Source organism: Streptopelia decaocto (genome assembly GCF_964273445.1).
Source record: "Streptopelia decaocto genome assembly, chromosome: 2".
In the NCBI taxonomy this organism is placed as follows: Eukaryota; Metazoa; Chordata; class Aves; order Columbiformes; family Columbidae; genus Streptopelia; species Streptopelia decaocto.
In genome coordinates, this window is record NC_138655.1 from 49,475,731 (window position 1) to 49,496,911 (window position 21,181).

The window sequence follows — 21,181 nt, forward strand, 5'->3', positions numbered from 1 at the left end:
GGCCGGCAATCGGCGGCTCCGGGCTGACAGAGCCCCGCCCCGCCCTCGGGCGCGCGGAAGGCGGGGCATTCCGGGGCCCCGCCCACGCCGCCCGCGTCTTAGGGGCTCCGGTTCGCTTGCGTGGGAAGCGCTACTTCCGCGTCCTGAGGCGGCCCCGTGGGTCGGGCTGCGGTATCGGGCTCGTTGTGGGCCGGTGTCCAGAGCCAGGTCTCGCCCGGAGGGAGAAGGAAGCTCCCAACCAGGCTGGGACGGCAGCGCGGGGCCTGCGCAGCCACCCGGCCCCTGCCCGCAGGACGGCGCTGCTTCCAGCCGCAGCCTGGAGCCGGGGCCGGGGGTTCGATACTGCCCTGCGGCGCAATGCCACACTGAAATCCCTCCCTGTACCTGGGAAGGGCCTCAGGGACAGCCGGTGGCTTTGGTAGGAAGGAAAATACTTACAGTGGACATGCCATACAGGAGGTAAATATGCTTAGCCCAACCTTTTATAGTGTTTTCTCAATTAAAAGAAACAAAACAATAACATGCAAAAAACTTTAAGTGGGGGAGAAAGCAACTGTTTCACTGCTCTGCCTTAACTTGCTCTTTGCTGCATCAGGACTGAAAGGCAGCTGCTACTGATTATTGATACTGGTTTTGTGCATGAAGCTGCTTTTTAGTGGCTGTGGTTATAAAATAGTTCGGAAAGGGAAATTAAACTCATACTCTGCAAATAGTCCTTATTTCAGTAACAATATTAATAAAGCATTATTGAAGTTAAAGTCTGGGTTGCTTCTCAGCATTTAGGCTTATTTGTGTTTTAGTTTAAGCAATGAACTAGCAAAGTTATGGGTTTTTTTTGTTGACGATGCACTGGCTAATGCCTGAGTTCACTAGTTGCAAAACCTACAGTATAATTTGGAAACTGTGTGAGAACATGATCAACTGCATATTTGCTTATTTGCTATCAGGTTCAGAAAGGGAAATAGAAGAAATAAAAATATGAGAGGGGGAAGCGATACCAAAGATACCAAATTACAAGTCTTCAGATTAGACCAGAGTGACACATATTAGTACAGGAGAAAGACAAATTTAATTACCAGATACTAACACGGTATCACACAAACATCTGCTTGCTGACTTGTGACTCAGTCCAACTGCAATAATTTCACATCAGACTAGAGAAACTCAAGTCACAACTAGGAATTGCAACAAGCTATTTGTTCTGCAGAACAGAACCCCCATGTGTGACCGAACAATTCTACGTTAGCTAGAAAGAGCAAGTATTTCCAGAGTGATTAAAGTACCTTAAAGTTTGTAAATTTTTACAAAATAAAAAGTTAATTGCATGTTAGCCAAAAGTTTAATTAATCCAAGGTCAAAATTTAAGAAATTCTACTGATGTTATGTTTAACCTTCTATGACTTCCCCACAGAACAGCAAGTACTTTCTGTAACTGCAAAAGGAATATTAAGATAGTAGAAAACCAAGGTATGGGGGGGGGGGGGGGGGCAGGAATCAGCAAAATATATGAAGACACAACTTGAAACTATCGTGATAATTTTAGAATTGGCCATTAGAATAACCATAATGTCAGAAAAGTTAATGGCTTAGTTAACAACGAAAAATCTGTATTTACTTTAAATCATTCTATTTGGTTAATAATGGACTTTGAAATAAAAGGTTCTAGGATTAAGAACACACTAACATTAGCAACTTTTTCCTTGTTTTCAACTACTTGATGAAGTTCCTAGATGTTTAAAATCTCAAAACCAAATTCCCTAACCAGTTTTACTGCTGGAAGTGGAAAAATGTTTAGGCAATATAATCAGGCCCAGTAGCTTCATATCACAGACATTGGTTGTTGGGGGTTTTTGCGTGTTTGTTTTTTAAATCTGTGCTAGGCATATTTTAGAAATAAATTACAAATAACAGTAACAACTTAAGCTTCCATTCAAGCACAATGACAACAGCAGGCTCCTCTGTTTCAGATGATGGCTCAAAACCCACGCCCACTTCCCTTCTTTCTCCTCTCTCTTCCCCTCACTTAATGCAAATATCCTTAACAATCAACATCTTTCCTAGACAAGTGCATTGTGAGGCATTAGCAACTGCTTTGAGATTTTTCCTGTAAAAAATGGTAAAGTATCAAAACTTGTAAAAAGCCTGGAATAGGACTATGCTTTTCTTTTTAAAAGCCTTCTCCTCTGAACACTTTGAGGAAGATAGAGTTGTATTTGCTTTCACTCTTCCTGAAGGGGTTAGATAACTGTAGCACCTCCTCCCTCTCAGTACCTAAGTCTGTGCTTTCCCCAATATCATTATTTTGGACAACTGTTTCACCAAGCAATTAGGAATACACTTAAGTATCCAAAAGATGTCAGTTCCTTTATTTCAAAAGCAAGATGTAAATGCAAGACAATTGTTCCATTTAGAAAAGGGAAGAGGATCCAAATACTGGAATAAAACTGGCAAAAACATCGAGTTTGTTTACTGTTTACATAGTACCCACCAAAATAGTAATTTTTCTATTGTTACAGTGAACTAGGGTAGTCCTACCTTAACACTGCCTTAGTGCACTACTGAGAATCGATGAAGGCCTGTACAAAGCAAAGAACCACACAAGAATCCCACCAGCTCTTAAGCTTTTACTTCACCACCAGTTTTCCAATTAAAAAAAAAAAAAAAAAAAAAAAATCACTTTCACAGCACACTGTGAGAATGTCACATGTAGCAACACTATATTCTGCTTGATAAAGAGCAGCATCAGAAACAGCAATCAGTTAAAAATAAGTTGGTCAGAATTTCTGAATTCCAAACCATCCCACTACATCAGTGCATCTTTTAATGTGTTGTTTTGGAGAGAAACACTGCTGGATTTTTACAACTTCCTAAAATAAAAAGACTAACATTAAGAATAAAAGCATGAGGAAAAAACCAAAGATTTGAGTATTCTTTTTGCTCTTGTAAGCAAAAGCTTAATTTAAAAGTAACGATGATCAATAATTAGTTTTCATGGTCTATGATTATCTTCAGAGTACAAATGTTTCATGCTTTACCCAGAATTTCAGTTATTATAATTTTTTGTTTGTTCGCACCTAGTTCTTGGAACCACTTGTTTATTAAGCATGAAGCTAACTGAACTTACTCTTTGTTATGCAGCTTGGATGCAGCTCTCGGGAATTCCTGGCATGTCACCAAGAAGTCCTCTGCTGGTTGGATTCAAATCTGTTTCTCATGTAATATCCAACTGTATTTACAGAGATAGTTAGAGCCACATTCCATGTGCTTCAAATTAAAAGGTCCAGACTCTTTCACATTTAAAGACATTGGTTTGTTAACAGTTTCATATGACTGCAGCACATAGTTTGGCTTTTCATTTTGCTCTTGGTGGAGAAGGATGAAAGGTTCACTGACATTGTGTCTATACACAATTTTTAATTATTTTTTCAAGAAGCTGCGGGGGGGGGCAAGGAGACTTTCCTAGTATGGTTTCCCACTAAATACTTCAGATGATCTAGATAGTATTTTGGTTTTTTAAACTAAAACATATAAGCTCTGAATCATGCAAAATATGACTGCCTCAGCTACATTAATCTAATGTAACTGGGCAACTGGTGAAGTTGTCAGACCATCCGAAGAGGTAGTGACAGTCCATTCTCACAGTGCCAGCCTGACATGTGGGCTAAGTTAAAAAAAAAAGAAAACAAAACACTGAGGCATCACCGTATGCTCGCTGTGTTTTCCATTTTGGTGTTCCCAGCCAACCACTCTCTCTTGACATTGGCAGTTGACATTTACCACTGCACCAACATAGTTAGAAGCAGTAAATTTGTGTTTCATTTTGTTAGCAGCTATACACTCAGTGCTATTCATTATATATAGGTGGGTCTCCATCGCCTGAAAACACTGACAGTTTCTTTCCATGATTCTGCACGTGATCTTCATTCATCTTCTCCAAAGCTTCAATCTAGAGAGCCAAAAATAAATCCATGCTGAAATCATAAAACAACACTGGCACCAGAATGTTTCTACATGGTGTAAAGAGGTAGCTACAGATGACTGATAGGTATATACAATCTTGATATTTTAGTGATTCAGTCACATGTATGGGGCAATATACTTTGGAAGTACAGCTTGAAACATCTCAGCAAATTAGTAAAATTAGAAGCACTCATTTATAGTTTCATGCTACATAACAGAAATACACGACTTGCAGGCAGGACTGGATGATTCTTAAGACTACAGCTGTATTCCCCAAAAGTACAGAGATATCTCTTTCTCCAACTCTGAACACCTCTACTGTAACTCAGCCAATCCATCAGCATTGGAGAAATTCCAAGTAATACTAAAAAAACAAACCAAATGCAACCATTTTTACTGGTGAAAGTTGAAGACAGTTATACTTCAACGTTTTGTGCAATCAAAATAACACAGTACAGTAGCTTATTTTGATCTTCAGATTGTTACGTTTAGATTACTTCCTCTGATACTCCAGGGAGATAATTTTAGTTACTAGCAACTAAAGTCAAAGCCTGAAGTTTAAGGATGGGCTGCTCAAATTCACTTCAATGTGAACAGCAGTGCAAGTCTTTCCCATAAAAATTGTAAGCACAAAGGATGATATAAAACAGTACCCCTCCACTCCCCACCTCAACGCTCATAACACAGTCAGTGAGGGAATTGTTTTTTGCTTGATTAACTGATACATAAGGATCATGGGACAGTGACATTGTGCTCCCTTTTATCTCTTCCTCACTTTGAGGACCTACCCCAAGAGGTAACTAGTTTCAAGCTCCCACAAGCTACATGCTGGACAAGCATAAACCTACACTGTCATTAGGAATTAAGTAGCTAGAGTTGCCAAGTTGCCCCTACTTTAATTAGTAAATATGGATTATATATATCTGATATCAGGATGTACACCTTGAGAAGTTACAGCCAAAATTTGAAAATTAAAAGTCAAAGGTGACCAAAGATTCCTAGTCCATATTTACCCTAGCATGATTTTAGGCTTGAGAATTGAAAATGTGAGCTACAACTTTCAGTTCAAGTACCTTAAAATCTAAAACATGAAAAATAAGCAGTAGCACAATTTTTAACCTAGCTTTCCTTTCCCCGCACAACCTTTAACATATGTAAGGAAAGACAACAAAGGTAGCTTTTAAACTAAAACAGATCACTAAATTTTCCTTAAGAAAGAAGCAATTACATGCAACATGAAGCCCTTTATACTTGGGAGCAGGAAAGGTGGGGGAGAGGTCTGTCAATCCGACTTTCTGAAAATGTTTTTACTAGGTTGAAATAATCAAGTTTTGAAAGAGAATGATTGCTGAAGCACACACACACACACTAATTGTACAAGCTACACATGCACAGTTAAGGTATTACAACAACTACTATAGCTAACCAAATTAAAATGTTAGACACAAAGATATACCTCTGCTTGGAAGTCTACTTCATTGTCAGCTGTAATGTTTAAACCTGAGACAGCATTGAAGAGTTCACGCTCATTAAGTGCTTCTGCCACACCTGCCTTCTGGAAGAACTAGTCAATATAAAAAGTACACATTAAACACTACTACACAACCCAAAATATTCTGTTTCCTTCCCCAAATTACAATTACAATATTTAGTTAAAATGAATTTTTTTGCTTTTGTTGACCTACAGATAAAAATAACTGAAAGAAGATTTAAGTTTCCGTGGTACTATTTCATTCTTCCACTGTTTTTTTTTTTGCTTTTGGAGAACACCATCAGTAGAGACAATATGCAAGAGTAATCATATGCATATATACACGTGGTGGTGATTGTTTTGTTACGGAGTTGATTGGTTGGTTGGTTGATTTTTAGTTAGCTCTGAATTTTATTTTTGAGAACACTCAGTATAACAGAAGACTGTCAGATGAAGAGGTCTTACCTGTGCAACATTCCTACAGTCTCTGAACAAAAACTCAAGTCCATGAGGATGGGTTGGCTCCACAGACTGACTGACATCAATAAGCCAGACCTGTAGTCACAGAGACAACGATTCACTTTGTTTTAATGTTTCACATTAGAGGAAGCCTTTCCTTTCCACATTAAGAACATGCTCACCTTCCCATCATGCCAAAGCATGTTGTATTCACTCAAATCTGCATGGACCAGGTTGCACTCCTTATACAACTGCTGCATCATCTGCAAGGAACCAGATGAATGAATCAATGAAGTCTGCTATACTCCAAATAAATATTATTTGCATGACTATAACAAAACAAAGCCTTTCCCCAATCACCCACCCAATTTACACCATTTTTTTCCAAGTCTTCAATAACGTTTAATACAGGGAATTAAATTTTTGGTAAACTGTCAGCAAACTACACTTTTATCACTGAGCTTAGCTTTGGCAAGTCAGAAGGATCAGTCACGCAAACTCATTTCAGCTCTGCCAACCAGTCCAAGTGTAGGAGACGGATAAACACGTTCTCTAAATATACCTGTCATTCTCATCCCTGTCACATAGGACAGAAGTTGCACAGTTTTAGGTACTGAACCCTAACTAGTATGCAAGTTCACTTAAAACACAGTTGTGTTGCTCCACTGGTCTCAAGATTTGAGGCACAGACAATTCATATTATCAAGCTGCTGGGTTGGTTGGTTTTAATGTCTATAACGTCATAGTCAGTAGACAATGGGTACACGTTTGAACCAATTACGGCAGATAACAGGGCATTAAGGTATCCACCATGCAATATTCTAATTCAATCTCTGATTTCTAAGTAGGCTAAAGAGAGGGGGCTGGGGAGGGGGTCATGCTTAAACATTGTAAATTAATTATTCAGGAAGCCCAGAAGACTTCAGAGAACTTTCTAAAGCACATACTCTTCTATAAAAGGGCAACTGCTTGCTCATAACTCCTCTGCTGCTAATTTGCTGTTTGTCATCAAGTTCCAGAATGTTTTCCACTCAGATTAAGATTTGATTTTTTTTGTGCATAATTTCTTATTTATTCTAAGTCACACATTAAACAGCAGGAAAAGAAGCCTTTGGACTCCATTATCTTGAAAGTGACGCAAGCATCCTGACAAGTAAATAAATGCTGATTTGTCCTTTAAGGTATTCCCCTAAAAGAAAACACAACCCAGAACTGGAGGAGAAATCAGCATTGTCTTACATTAAGAACCTGATAGTAAGCCTTTTTCATATCTTCACTATGAAGCGTTACATCCTTTAGTTTAGGAGCTGGGACTTGATCCTGGCCAATGAAAGACATAACCAAGACGTGTTTCTTAAGGATAACCACTTGAGGACAAGGAATTCCTGCATTTTGCATTCTGTGGATCAAAAAACAGATACTGATTAAGAAAAACAAAACAAAATCCCCCAAACCCTACAGTTCTAGTTCCTCTTGCTCATTTCCAGTCTTACAGAGCTGTGTGTGAGAAACTTGATCCTGAGTCAAAAAGTTTTTGAAATAGACCAAATTGAAAACTGAATATATATATTTCACAGTATTTCACATTGGAAAATTCATCTTAAAGTCAGAAGTGAGTCTAAAAATGCTCACTAAAAACTGAACACTTTTACAGCTAGAGCCTGTTAACTTCATGGGCTTGTAAATTCTGCTTCCACATCAGTAAAGATGCATACAATTCACTAACCTGTACAAAGCCAGAGGCTTATTCAATCTCTGCCAGGTTGTATATTATTTAGCTTAAAAATAAAATCTAAACTTCTACCCAGAAGTAGTGTATCTTCATTAAATGAAGAACAGGAAACCAACAGGCATTTGGTAAGAACAGCAGGTATTTTTGTCTTTACCTTGTTAAGTTATGCATTTCTTTCTCAGCCCACATACGAATAATCTTTCGTGGATTCAATTTACTGAAGCGGTCCTTAAATCTGTAGTCATCCTTAATGTATTTGTCACGGTTCTTGAATTCATTAAGAGTTGTTTTAAACACTTTGATGGCACATTCTGGAGGTATAACTTTATCTTCAGTTGCGCTTATTGTGGAAACAGTCAAATGCATAACAAAGTTAACTATTCACATATTTACAAGCAAATGCATGGGCTTGGTTTTTTTATTTCTTTTAAAATATTGCAAGATATAGTGATTTTTTTCTATAAGAGAAGATCTGATTTTCTATCAAATTTGGAAGCCGATTCAAGTTAAATTTATACAAGGTCAATGATTAAGCTTATATATGAGTGACTGGATTTTGGCCTTTTGATTATATGTTGCTTCTCACATAGGTTCCATCTCCCAGTTTGTTAATGTTTTACTTAAATATCATAGCTAATAACAGTTAGTACTTGGTTTAAGAAACTACAACTGAAAAAAGGGCTTGCATTAGAATAATGGTAGTTTCATGTTTTGTTAAGCACCACAAAAATACTGCCCATTGAACAATACTAAGCAAAAGAACACTCTTGAACATCATTCAAGCAAAGATTAAAAACAAACCAACAAACAAACAAAACAACTTACGGAGGTCCCTCTCAACATCTCTAAATAGATTATCTGGATTTGGATTTTATTAGTTCTTTCTTAACTTGCTTTAAACTAGTGGTGTTTCAATGCACTACAATCACTACTAACGTACTACAATCCTTCTAGCGTGGGAGTGTTTAAAACTAGACTCTTGCAAGACTTGCAAAGTGAACAGCATTGCTACACTATTCTCAGGGTAACCCAAAATTAACAAACAGCACCTCCACTGAGCTGCACAGATGGAGCCAATAATACAGTGATCTGTATGGAAAGACAATTTTCAGGTAGCCTAAGATAATCATGACAGATCTGCAGCATAAGACAGATCAGTGGAAAGAGCTCCTCAAAATCTCAAGTCTTCTTTTTTTTGTAAAAGGAATACACATTTTTCCACAGAAAGCTATAGTGGATTTGTCCCTGTTCATTAAATGGTCTCCAAGGAGGAAAGTGGGGAATTTTTAACTTGACGGTTGGCATCATCTAGTTTAAATATTTTTGTGGTTTCTGCTTTTTAAACTATCTCTGGTATAATACTTAACGCTACTGTCAGTAAGAAACAATATACTTACTTTCCCCCATATGCATGAAAAACAACAGATTCTTTTCCTGTGCTGACACAGCCTGTGATGGTTTCCAGCATCCCAGAATTGACCATTTTGTACATAAGTAAACGTGTTTTAGGATCCACTGCTTTCTCCTACAAGCAAGAAATGAACACTCAATTCATTAAAATAATTCTTTGCTTTACAGTGAATTTAGAGTATTTATATACTGTAAGTGTTTACCTAGGTGGAAAGACTAATGTATGAAGATCATTATCTCAATTGATAAAGAAAAAACAAAAAAACCCCAAACAAACGAAGCAAAGCCAAACTACTCCAGCACTACCATCTTAAGATTTCATACTCTCACATACCTTATCAGCTACATAGCTGACACAATATTTTACCAGTTCTGCATGAAGTACAGACTGTGACTCAAGAGCACTTTCTATAGTGTTTTCAAGAAGTCTTTGCAAATCTTGAATAAAAATATCCCAAATATTACATCCCTTTTTTATCAGTAACAGTAAAATAAAAAATGAAACACCCAAATTTGAAGAAGTCCACAGCAGGAATTACCAGAGGCCCTGCTCTAAACTCACCCACAAAGCGTATCAACTGACTTCCTAAACTATTAAGTCAGAGGTTTACTTGGTCACATAATCTTCCTGAAACTTGCTACAAAGACAGATATTTGCAGTCACATGATTCAGCTGCAGAGTATTAGTCCTCTGGATTGTTTCTAATAAATAATTTCTGGGTCGTTTATTCATTGTAGCTGATTAGGAGAAGTTTAGAAAGACAAAGGGAAAAAAATTGAAGCTGCTTGCTCTTATTTTTATATAGCACTCACAATAACGCAGCTCAAATAAAGACAGCCTTTTTCTCGTAGGAGTTGGCTGATACCATCTCCTTCAGCAACATAAACATAATATCATTTAACTGTTTTACTAAAAATCAAATGTTTCAAGGAATTACCAAACAGTGTTCAGCTGTTACACAAGATAAAAAGTATATAGAGAGACTCTATTAAAAACATACAGCAGTGGAGTGCTCCTTCTTTTCATGAAGCCTTGCACTTCGACGTTCCTCAGAGTACGCATGCTGCTTTAAGGCATTGAAGACTTGATTTGACAGCTTTAAGTCCATTCCAATTCCATCCCCAACTTGGAATTCAGGTGCAAACTACAAGTAGAAATAACAGAAATTTAAGCATCGTTACTAGCAGACACCAAAAGTTGGCACAAACAGAAATTTCTCTTTCTGATTTGTAAAAACCTAGTGTAGAGTAGGACCTATGTGAAACCCACTTTGTGTAATGTTACTATTACGTTAAAAAACATATTGCTCTGAGAACTCTAAGTTCTGCCCAAATTGATCTGAGATTACCTAATATCCTGTAAAATAGCACTTGCAGCATTTCCTTATTTGCAGAAGTTGTACCCGTTACATTAAAGTAAGCAGAAGGTATGTACTATGGATAAACAGACTGAAAAGCAGAAAGTCAAACAATCGACTGAAAATAAGTTACTTGACTCATCAGGCAAAATTAATTAAAAAAAATAGGCTACATGACAGTTATGTTTTTAAAAAATAGCCTTGTTTTTTCATTCGCCTGTGTACCAAACTTGCTGATAGTTTTGTTTTGCCAAAACAGCTCTGTGCAAATTCTTGAATCGCAGCCATTAACGAACTATTATTAAACAAAAAACCTGCACAACTCAAACAGCCAATTTGAGTAACTAATCCAGACACTGCATTGCTTTCATCCAACTGAAAAAAATAAAAATAAAATCTGCACTGTATACTGTAGCACAGATGGACAAACATTATTTCTTTGGTTAAGTTACAGCATTCCAGTTTTACACACAAAACAAGTTTTCACTTACATTTTCCATGCGAGCAGTGTTCTTTCTTCCACATACCACTTCATCATGCTTAGTAGTGATGTCTTTTCCTTTTCCTATGAAGCCCTTTCTTGGTGTAGTAGTAGGTTTATCTGCCAACAGTGAGAAAAATAATTCAACTTCACATCTAAACAAACCTAAGTAATGCTCATAAAGGTTCCACAATGCCCACAAACAAATGTAACATAATTTCACTTATTAAACAATATAAAATACTTCAATTGTATGATCTTAATGCAGTCTTCTTTTATCCTAAACATGACAACTTCTTTTGCTCTGTTATGACTTAATTCTTTGTCTTCTCTGACGTGTCAGACACGCTTTTGACAATTTGAAAACAGAAATATTCAATGTAATGTGCAGATGCTCCTAGCCAAATGTAGATGACAGACAGGCATATCCCACAATACTTTCAATGTACAGTAGTTATTTTACCAGATTAAGCCACTGAGGCAAATACACTGACAGACAGAAGCCTGAAGTTACCCGCCCAACATCCTTCGTAACACCTCCCAATTATGTGACCTGATTTTACATACAACCGGTAGGTCTCCTTACATTCAAGAAAAACTAATGTCATTCTTAGGTCTATCATCTGAAGAAACTGTATTGTTTAAAACTGCCACATACCTGCTCTGTAAGGATCATGACGGGTATCCTGCCAATCAACCTCATCCTCTGAGCTGTCACTGTCATAGGGATGTACCTTCCGATAATTTTCAAAGGATATGGAGACTTGAGAAACAAAATAAACAAGCATGTCTGATTACCAGGGATTTGCTACTTCCTCACAACTCTGTCAACTTAAGCAGAGTGCCAAGGATATCTCCAAAGCAAAAATATCTCTTCTGATGAGGGTACCTTTGCTATCTCCATTGATCTTCTTCTCTTCACGCCGAAGCTGTGCATCATATTCCCTGTCAAATTCCATCTGCAGCATCTGAGCTAGCATTAGGTCACTAGAAGTGTCAATATTTTCTCCTGTAATAAATGGTCCTTCAGCAACACTATGTAAAATGAAACCAGAAATTTAAAAAATTAAACACTTTATACCATTTCACTCTATACAAAAGACATCATGCAGAGCGGCATAGAAACTAATGGATCTCAACTGTCTGACCCCCCTCCAAGCCAACACCAAATATTAATAGAGCATGACTTTACTTCTCTTTGCCAGTCCTTTGCAATGCAAATATTACTTAAACTTTTACTTGTTTACTATTCTGTAAGAGGCATTAGGCTCTATTTTTAAGATACTCTTCACAAAAGAGAAAGAGTATCTTAAAAGTAGGTATATCTATGTTTATATCTTTTTATAACCAAATAAAAACATTTTTTTTAAAGAAATAACAATAAAATCAAAAACAGTGTTGCTTTGCTGTGCTTCATAGAAAAGACGACAAGCAAAATTTGTATGAGTTTTGAACTAGTAAGCTCTTGGCCTATGTTTAGAGCTTCCAAGTGTTAGGAGGATATGGGTGACACACCTGACAGTTCTCAAAACAACACTGTACACTGCTAACAAGAATCTCTAAAAGGGAAGAAAAAACACATTTGTGACGTTTCTCAAAAGATCGCTTACAGACTTGCTTAAAGCACCCAAAACAACATACAGAAAATATCAAGAAAGAAGACTGTCTTCTCTGTCATCCTTACTAAGGAAGAGTTTTAACTGGCAAAGCCATCTTCACTGAAAAAGAGCTGAAGAAGAAGTCAGGAGAAAACAGGCAAAGCATTTACTACATGGCTACGCATTAAGTACACTGTAAGGAAATACACAACAGATAAAAGATGGCTTCAAATCTATGAAGATCACTAATCCAGGATTTAAACTTACGCAACCACTTCAGGAAAAGCAGCATTTTCTTCTTCTAGCTGTAGCTCTTTTGCCAGCTGTTCGCTCATCACGTCAGCAAGGGAACATGACATTGATGTTGCGTTATGGGCTCCCCATGGACACTGTAAATAAATGTTTCATTCAAGTCAGCAAGAAATGCAGTAACAACACAATAATCAGGATAATTGGCTCTAAAATAAGCTCATGTAATCTTATAAGAGCTTGTCTTCTACAGATATTTAGGGAAAGATGATGAACTAAAGTACAGAAAATACCTCAAGGAGTAGTTTCATAAACTCAATAAGAGAACTGTGATTGAAAGGATGTTGATGGTTACTTACTACTGGGGAAAAAGAGAGTCACTTTATCAGTGCCAGTACCCTCTGAAGAGAGGGGCAAAGCCTTCCCAGTAAGCTCGCTTACAAGTATATGCAGAATCTGTGTAATACTTCTCAGAACAACACAACACTAATGGCTTAGGCACGGCTTTCTCCCCCGTTTTTAGAGCCCTGAAAGGACAGCCGTCATAAACACCCCTTCAAAAACACAGGACACACACACACACACACACACACTTTGTGTGGAAAGGTGGGGGTTGGGGAATGATGAATCCAACCCAGTTGTGACTCACTGCCTACTGCCTTGATAACCACACTGACTTGGGTCCAATTCCCTGCTCACCCACTGAGCCTGGAGACAAGTGGCTCGTTTATCGGTGTGTGACAGCAGCTCTCTCCACCAAGATAACTGCGAGCAGCAGCGAACCCCACCGTCCCGGCCAGCGCAGCTCACTGCCCACTTCGGCAGCGCAGCCAAGTGCTCGGTTTGCCAAATCACTGTGACCCCTCGCTGTGCTGACACCGCTTCACCGCGGCTTCTGGAACCCCCAGCCTGCCGGGAGCGGGAGTAGAACAGCCGCCTAGCAGCGCTACCTCCGGGCCTGCCCCCTGGCCCGAGCGGAACTGGGCCAGAGGCGGCGCCCGAGCCCCGGCAGCCCCGTCCTCCCCCACCCCCGAGGAGCCAGGCCAGCGCCGGCCGCGCCTCCACGGCCTCGGAGGGTCGAAGTGCCGGGGGGAGCCGGGCACAGCCCCGCCAGCCGCCGCCAAGGCCTGGCAGCGCCCAGCCGGCCGCTGCGCCCGGGCCCCTCTCACCTTGCTCTGCCAGGCGGGGCCCGGCCCGGCGTCGGGAGCGGCGGCGACTTCTACCGAATCCATCTGTGCATACAAGGGCGGGCGGGCAGCACAGCGACAGCGGGGACTTCTCTCAGGACAGCGACGCTCGGAATGCGAAACCTTCCGGGTTCTCCCCTCTTCTCTCTTTTACCGTCACCTGCCGTCAGGCTCCCCATTGGCCGCCAGCTCGGGGCTTCGCCCGCCTTTCCGGTGATGTCACCGGGGCGGCCGTGGGGTCCCCGGTGGAGCCCGAAGCCCCCCGGGGCCGCCCGGGGGCTGAGGCGGTGGGCTGGGGGGGCCGGCAGCTGGGGGCAGCGCTGGGTGCCCGGGCGGGGGCAGCCGGGCCGCCGCGGAGCTGTGCTGACCGAAAAACAACCGGGATGACATCACTAACTAACCCCTTTTGGCGAGTTTTACACGGACTGTGTGTCCACTTGTTCGCAAGCTCTCCGGGAAGGCTTTGCTCCTCTCTCCACAGGGTACTGGCAAACCGACCCTTTCTTTCCACCCGTTAGTAGGTGACCGTCAACATCCTTTCAATCAGAGTTTGCCTTACTGAGTTTATTAAACTACTTCTTGAGGTATTTTCGGTACTTCATTTCATCATCCTTCCCCAAGTATCTGTAGACGACAAGCTCTTAAAGGTTACATGAGCTTATTTTAGAGCGTTATTCTAATTATCCTGATTATTGTGTTGCCACTGCATCTCTTGCTGACTAGAATAAAATGTTTATTCAGAGGCAATGTTTGCTTTTATCTAAGGAAGTAAGGAAGGGAAGGGGAAAAAAAATATAAGTGAACAAATTAATTTGATCCTCATCCCATGACTCACTACAAATACAAAATTAAATACTTCATATGTTATCTGGCACCTGTTACACCTCAATTGTTTATGTAATGTTTACCTGGAAATAAAATGCTCTGTTTCCAGGACAGGGCTGACTGGATGGTGTTTTGCTACAATACAGTCGCTGTCTGACATCCGCTTGAGCAAGTTTCCCACCAGGAAGGAAGTGATGCCCAGAAACCTCCTCGGACCCAGCTCACCACCAGTTGCCAGCACTATCTGCAAATGTCCAACACTGTGCCATTGCTGCCACTGACGATAACCAGAAAAGCAGCTGAACCAAGCCAGCAGGCTCCCAGAGCAGGAGGAGTGGTAAGGGGTCATACAGCCCCTGCAGCATCCCCCAGCCTGTGCAGAGTACAGATGCTGTTACACATCATGCCTGTTACACATCAAGCAAAGCCCATGCTGCCAGGGCAGGCCCAGCAAAAGCCACTCTCGTCAGCTCTTGGGCATGCAAGAATCAGCGTTGTTGGCCAAAGTTCATCTAATTTGTCCTTAACAACCTACAATGATGTAAGACGTTACAGTCTCCCAAGACAATCTGTTCCAGCATTCGTTACTGCAGCAAGTCCACAGCTGAAGGTTTGGGAGAGGGTTTAGTGCACAACCCGCAGGCACAACACAGGCGTGTGCCACGGAAGTATTGGGATGGCTTTGTCTGGTGATGCAGTACCAGTGTGGTTCTTATCCTCTCTGCCCTTAGCCCTGGAGGAAAGAGATTATTTTTATTCCCTTTGCAGCCACTTTTTGGGGCATGAAGATTGCTTCTGTGCCCTCTTCTAGCTTCTTTGGCTAAATTTATCAGTTTTATAAATGCACGGAATGTTAAAGTAATGTCCTGTTGCCCTGAGAAAATCATTACTGTAGCACGGCTGTAGAAGCACTGATTATGAAAATGGGTTTTGGTAGTTTTTGATTCAAAAAGGCATTAGCAAAGACTTAATATTCCTATGTCATTTTATTTATTTTTAAATTTTCAGAAATATGTCTTGTGTATGAGTCTCTTAAATATTACCTGGTTAAGCTTTGGTCCCATGACCTCTTACACAAGGATCTAGTTTTCCACTGAATTATATTATGAATAAATGTTCTATAAAATGACATATAAACAAAATAATTTGCCATACATTCACATCTCCTAATAAAAATAGTTTAAAATCTAGATAGAGCAGAAACCTCCCTTCATATCACTCAAAATAATGCCAAAGCTGTATAGCAATTACTCAATATGTAATTCAAGTTAGTCATGATCGTGATAAACAACATTGGCAGAAATTTATATCTTCATACTTAATCCCTCACCGTCAGTGGCTTACAAGAATTCAAACCTGCCTCTGAATTTTGCTGTAGGAAGACATATCATCTTTGCCCGAGTCTCTGACTTATAGTAAGAAATACTGTAAGAAACACAGAGCAATATCACTGTAGTATTTTGCATGACAATGATACTCCACTAAAAATTCAAAAGTATTCTTATAACATGCTTACATTAGTTTTTGTAGATACCTGCAAACTTCTCTTATTATTTTTTTAAGCTTTACAGGCTGAATTTTGGCACAATGTAAGGTGTACCTTTGTTGCAAAATACACATTTGACATGCTTACATAAACATATGCTCTGCAAAGCGTAAATGCTGTATCACACACTCTGCCTTCTCTATTGCATCCATTTTTGTGGCATGTCAGTGATCTCTGTAGGCCCGGAGGGACTAAACCTTTCAGCACTGGAAATCTAAAAACAGGGTGCACGGAGAGAGCCCTGTATTTGCATTACCTCAGCAAAGTCGAGGTGGGGCCTGCAGAGATAGGGCCTTGCCAATACCAGATCTGGGAAGAATGAGGTTTACCTAGGTCATAATAAAAGAACGCCCAGTGATCGTGACAAGGTAGGGCATGTCTTTCACTGCTTCTCTACCTCCCTGGGCTATTTACAGCTTACACATCACCGATGAATCACAGAATCATAGAATAATTTGAGTTGGAAGGGACCTTCAAAGGGCACCTAGTCCAACCCCCTGCCATGAGCAGGGACATCTTCTACTAGATCAGGTTGCTCAGAGCCCCATCCAGCCTGGCCTGGAATGTCTCCAGGGTTGGGGCATCTACCACCTCTCTGGGCAACCTGTGCCAGTGTTTCACCACCCTCATTGTAAAAAATGTCTTCCTTATACCTAGCCTACATCTCTCCTCCTTTAGTTTAAAACCTTGTCCTATGGCAACAGGCTAAAAAGTCTGTCCCCATCTTTCTTATAGGCCCCTTTTAAGTACTGAAAGGCGGCAATAACGTCTCCCCAGAACCTTCTCCAGGCTGAACAATCCCAACTCTCTCAGCTTGTCCTCACAACAGAGATGTTCCAGCCCTCTGATCATTTTTGTGACCTCCTCTGGCCCCTCTCCAACAGGTCCATGTCTTTCCTGAGGACTCCAGCAGAGCTGGACACAGAACTCCAGGTGGGGTCTCACCAGAGCAGAGCAGAGGGGCAGAATCACCTCCCTCAACCTGCTGGCCACGCTGCTTTTGATGCCGCCCAGGCTTTCTGGGCTGTGAGCGCACATTGCCGGCTCACATCCAGCTCCGTACTCACCGATAACCCCCACCCCTCTCCCCGGGTCTGCCGGCACCGCTGCCAGGCGGCGGTACCAGCGGCCCTTTAAGGAGGCGGCGCCAGCCGGTGCCCATTGGGGCGGCCGCGGTGCTACGTGTCGCCGCCATGGCCGCCGCCCGCCGGGCCCGCGCAGCGCGGCGCTGGCGGCGGGGCGGGCGCTGACAGATGTATTTGAAGCGGCCGGCGGGCGGGCTCGCCTTCTGCCTCTTCTACCTGGCCTCCTGCTTTACCAACAAGGTGAGGGCGGGCGCGGCGGAGGGAGATGCCGGGGGTGATGGGGAGTTGGTCCGCTGTAGCGAGAGCGGGGCGTGAGCAGGGACCCGGGAGGAGAAGGAGGAGAAAGAGGAGGGATGGTGTCCCTGCTCGTCCTGCCCTGCTCAGGGGGAGACGGCGGGTCAGGGCTACCCCACCAGTGAAAAAAACAAAACACACCAAAACCCAACGAAACAAAAAAAAAAACCAACCAACCCCACTAAAACCAAACCTCTTGCGTTTCAGCCCAAAGCCCGAGGGCTCCCCATCCCCGTGTGCGCTCGTAACTGGGAATATGTGTTAACTGGAACAAAAATACCAAGTATCCGAGGAAAAATGTGAAATATTCACAGTGTTACAGCAGTAGTAATGCAAATACCAGGTTCCGTGGACCATTTGACAGTTTAATTAATGGACGAGTTAAGGACAAGAAGGCTATTTCCCACTGTGCAGCTCAGTTGCCTGTTGGTATTGCTGAAATGTCTAAGCAAAAGGAGAAGTGGGCTGAAGATGGCCACATTGTGAATAAAGCTGTAGAGTTTAAACATAATTTTAAGTTGTTGTTGTTGTGTTTGTGTTTTGGTTTTTTTTTTCCACTCTGAGAGGGGGAGGTAGAGTAACCACTCCTTGCTATCTTATTTATCAGAGAGTGTGTCTGTGTTTCTGGTGCAGATTTCTAAAATAAATTATCTTTTTGAAGCAATTTGCGTATGGATATCCTGAGGGAGACTTAGGAAAAAAGCATGATTTTGGAGGTGAAAATAAAGTCTCAGCACTGGCCACTGGTTTCTGTTCCAAGGTGTACTTGCCATTAAGGATGCCCAGAAGCAGACTGAAGTCCAGGTTTGAAACAAAGTTTGTAGGGAGAGCTAATGCATGTGATTTGACAGACAGCTGGGAAGAGGGATTAGTTAAACAGAGAGGGGTGAGAAGAGCTGCCAGATTGCATCATACATTGGAAAAGGCACTTGGCTTCACTCTACTTGAGTGGAGGTTGGAAGTACCTTGACATAGGGCCTCCATTTTCAAACCTGAATGGAGGTTTTAGTGTAGTAAAAATAACCAGAATATAGATCTCTCAGTTGTTGCAGGTGGTATGTAAATGCGAACAGGGGTATGGGCATGTGCAGGTATATCCTCCTTATTTAAAACCCATGTGGCAGTTGTGATAAACGTATGTGTAACATGAGCTTTTGTGAATCAACATGCTCTGCATATTGATACCAGATTCTTAGTGGCACCCCTCACACCTAAAAACTGGACCTTGCAAAGTGCTCAGCACAGTTTCCTCTCTGTTGAAAGCTTTCGGCTTTTGCCATTGACAGCTTCTGCTGGCTTCTGGAAGGAATGGCAGGTACCTTTCCTTTCCTCTGAGAAAGCTTCAGTCATTCTTCTTCTTTGCAGAAATAGTTGTTAGATCCTGATATACATATTGAAAGGTGTATGTATTTCTGCCTTTTATTTGCATATGTACATATATGGTGGGACAGGACACTAGCATGCATAGTTGCAGACCCTGACAAAGCATAATAAAGCAACAACACAGAGGCTTTGCTTTCCCCCCCCCCCCCCATTTATTGCATCTCCAAAGGGCTTTATGGACTGCTTAATGTTTTACACAAAATGCTGTGTGTACAGAATGTTAGGTCTGTAAGATGAATTAATCATTATATTAAGATTACAGGTCTTGATTCTGCCAAAGGTTGCCTCTGCTGTATGATATGATTTTAATTTACAACTGCTAGTGTCTTTTTGTTCTGTTTCATCCTTTTCCCATTCAGTGCAATGCATGGAGTGTGCTCAGAAAGTGAATGAGCAATGCAGAAGGTAGCCTTCTCTCCATCGTTCAGTGTGTCCAGTCATGTGTGTCTGATAACTTCCACAGTGACCGGGGCAGCATCCAGCAGTTCTGGCTTGGAAAGAGAAATCACAATTTTTTGTAGTTGTCTTTTTAATTTTTCTTTATTTTGGTAGAAAATTTTTGTGTTTTGTTGCTCTCATGATTGTTTGTTAATGTTAAAATGCTGTGGGTGTTTGATGTCCATTAATTTGGTATTTGTTTTCCAGTATGTCCTGTCTGTCCTGAATTTTACCTACCCTACCCTTTTTCAAGGGTAAGTACCGTTTTAAGAATACAGTTGCTTGAAAAATTGCTTTAATCAGTAAGTGTCTTACTGTTCCATGCTGAAACTAACTTTAGTACCTCTTGTCATTACTGGCTTTTACAGTCTAGGGAACATACTTTATGAAGCCTTAGTAAATCATTCATTAATGTGTCTTTGTTAATTTTTAAACGTCATAATGGTGATGTAATTAAAATAAATAGCCTCCATAATTTCTCATTTTTCTGAAAGTCTTATGATTCAGCATAGAAAAGTAGTATAATACAGCCTGTCTTATTTGGAAATGGCACTCATGGATAACGTGCAGTTGCAATGTATTCTTTCACTGTGCTAATGAAAAACAACCTTAAACCCATCTCAGGCTCATACAATTACTATGTTCCTTATTTTCATGCTTAGCCTTTGTTGTAGCTCTGCATCACAAGTCACTGTCATATCTTAATGATCATAATGAGAAATTTAGTGTTTTGTCAAGTATCCAAATATACCTTCAGTGCTGTTAATATTTTGAGAGACATTTAGTGAAAATCTGGCCTCTTAGAGTCAAGACTTCACCCATTTGTTCTTTTGAGATAATAGAAAATCCACAGACATTGGATATATTTAATTCCTTTACTACTGCTCAGCATGGTTTATATTTTTGCCTGACTTGCAGCCACAGGACTCTGATGATTTTAAGAATAACTGCCTTGGGAATCTCCATTTTCTTTAAGTGAACACAGCTCTATTAAGTATATGATGAATACTTTCTTAAGTATGGGGAAAGGGTTTTGAGTAATGTATGTAAAATACAAATGCGGTAAATCAAGAGTAAAAAAGCATATTTCAGTGGCAAGCAACTGCCTTATGGCATCTGTGTTACCACAGCTACTTCCTTTTTCTACTATTTGGAAATGCATCTCAGCATCTTAATCTTTTTCTGTAAGTTCTGGATTTTAAAAGGTGACATTTCCCTGAAAATTATTAAGTGGCTCAGATGCACTTTCATTTAGAGCTATGACAGATGAGCAAAGGAAGAAAAGTGTGTTAGACTCAGTTCACACTGTTCATTGTCATTGGTTTTGTTCTCTGTGTAATTTAAGACTATATTTCATAGAGCTAAGCATCTGGAACTGTTACTAACTTCAACTTCTGTCCTTAAAACCTGAGACAAGAGGAAATCCTTTACAATAAAGATTATGGGAATTAATCACTGGCTTGGAATAGGGCATCAAACATCAGGGATACCTGGCTTTTGAGCTCTTGTATGCTCTTAATCTAAAAAAAGGTGAAGTGATAATAGCATTGACTATTCATCATATCCATGTGGACAATGAGCTCACCCTTTTCTGACACTGCCCAACTGTATGTAATGCTGCATAGAGTGAATATTTGTTTATTTGTCTATGTGTGAGAGAGATTTTAAAAACTTTCTTAAATGCATTGCAGTGAATGGGAATAAT

The 21,181-nt window shown here is 40.7% G+C and overlaps 2 protein-coding genes and 1 long non-coding RNA gene across 5 annotated transcripts in view; 2 read left to right on the plus strand and 1 right to left on the minus strand.

The window, feature by feature from the left end:
• Positions 1-93: 93 nt before the first annotated feature.
• On the plus strand, positions 94-3,236 carry LOC309435772. The gene is made up of 3 exons (XR_014183233.1): positions 94-487; positions 1,452-1,467; positions 3,139-3,236. It is a non-coding gene; the product is annotated as an uncharacterized lncRNA (long non-coding RNA).
• RIOK3 (RIO kinase 3) lies at positions 2,344-14,158 on the minus strand. Its single transcript, XM_082044492.1, is given in 14 exon segments — positions 2,344-3,946; positions 5,417-5,524; positions 5,897-5,986; positions 6,073-6,153; positions 7,130-7,289; positions 7,777-7,962; positions 9,020-9,147; positions 10,034-10,177; positions 10,882-10,991; positions 11,530-11,634; positions 11,761-11,906; positions 12,737-12,858; positions 13,888-13,956; positions 13,959-14,158. Coding segments are annotated over 14 exon segments (1,677 nt in total). The 5' UTR covers positions 14,085-14,158; the 3' UTR covers positions 2,344-3,844.
• A 3,293-nt stretch (positions 14,159-17,451) lies between these two features.
• TMEM241 (transmembrane protein 241) overlaps positions 17,452-21,181 on the plus strand; it is a 57,448-nt gene continuing 53,718 nt past the window's right edge. For 2 of the 3 annotated variants that reach the window (XM_082044493.1, XM_082044494.1), the window contains exons 1-2: positions 17,452-17,601; positions 19,684-19,730. In XM_082044493.1, the coding sequence (XP_081900619.1) occupies positions 17,530-17,601; positions 19,684-19,730 (119 nt within the window). In that variant the 5' untranslated portion in view covers positions 17,452-17,529. The remainder of the gene's footprint in view (positions 17,602-19,683; positions 19,731-21,181) is intronic. The other variant, XM_082044495.1, reaches the window with a different exon arrangement.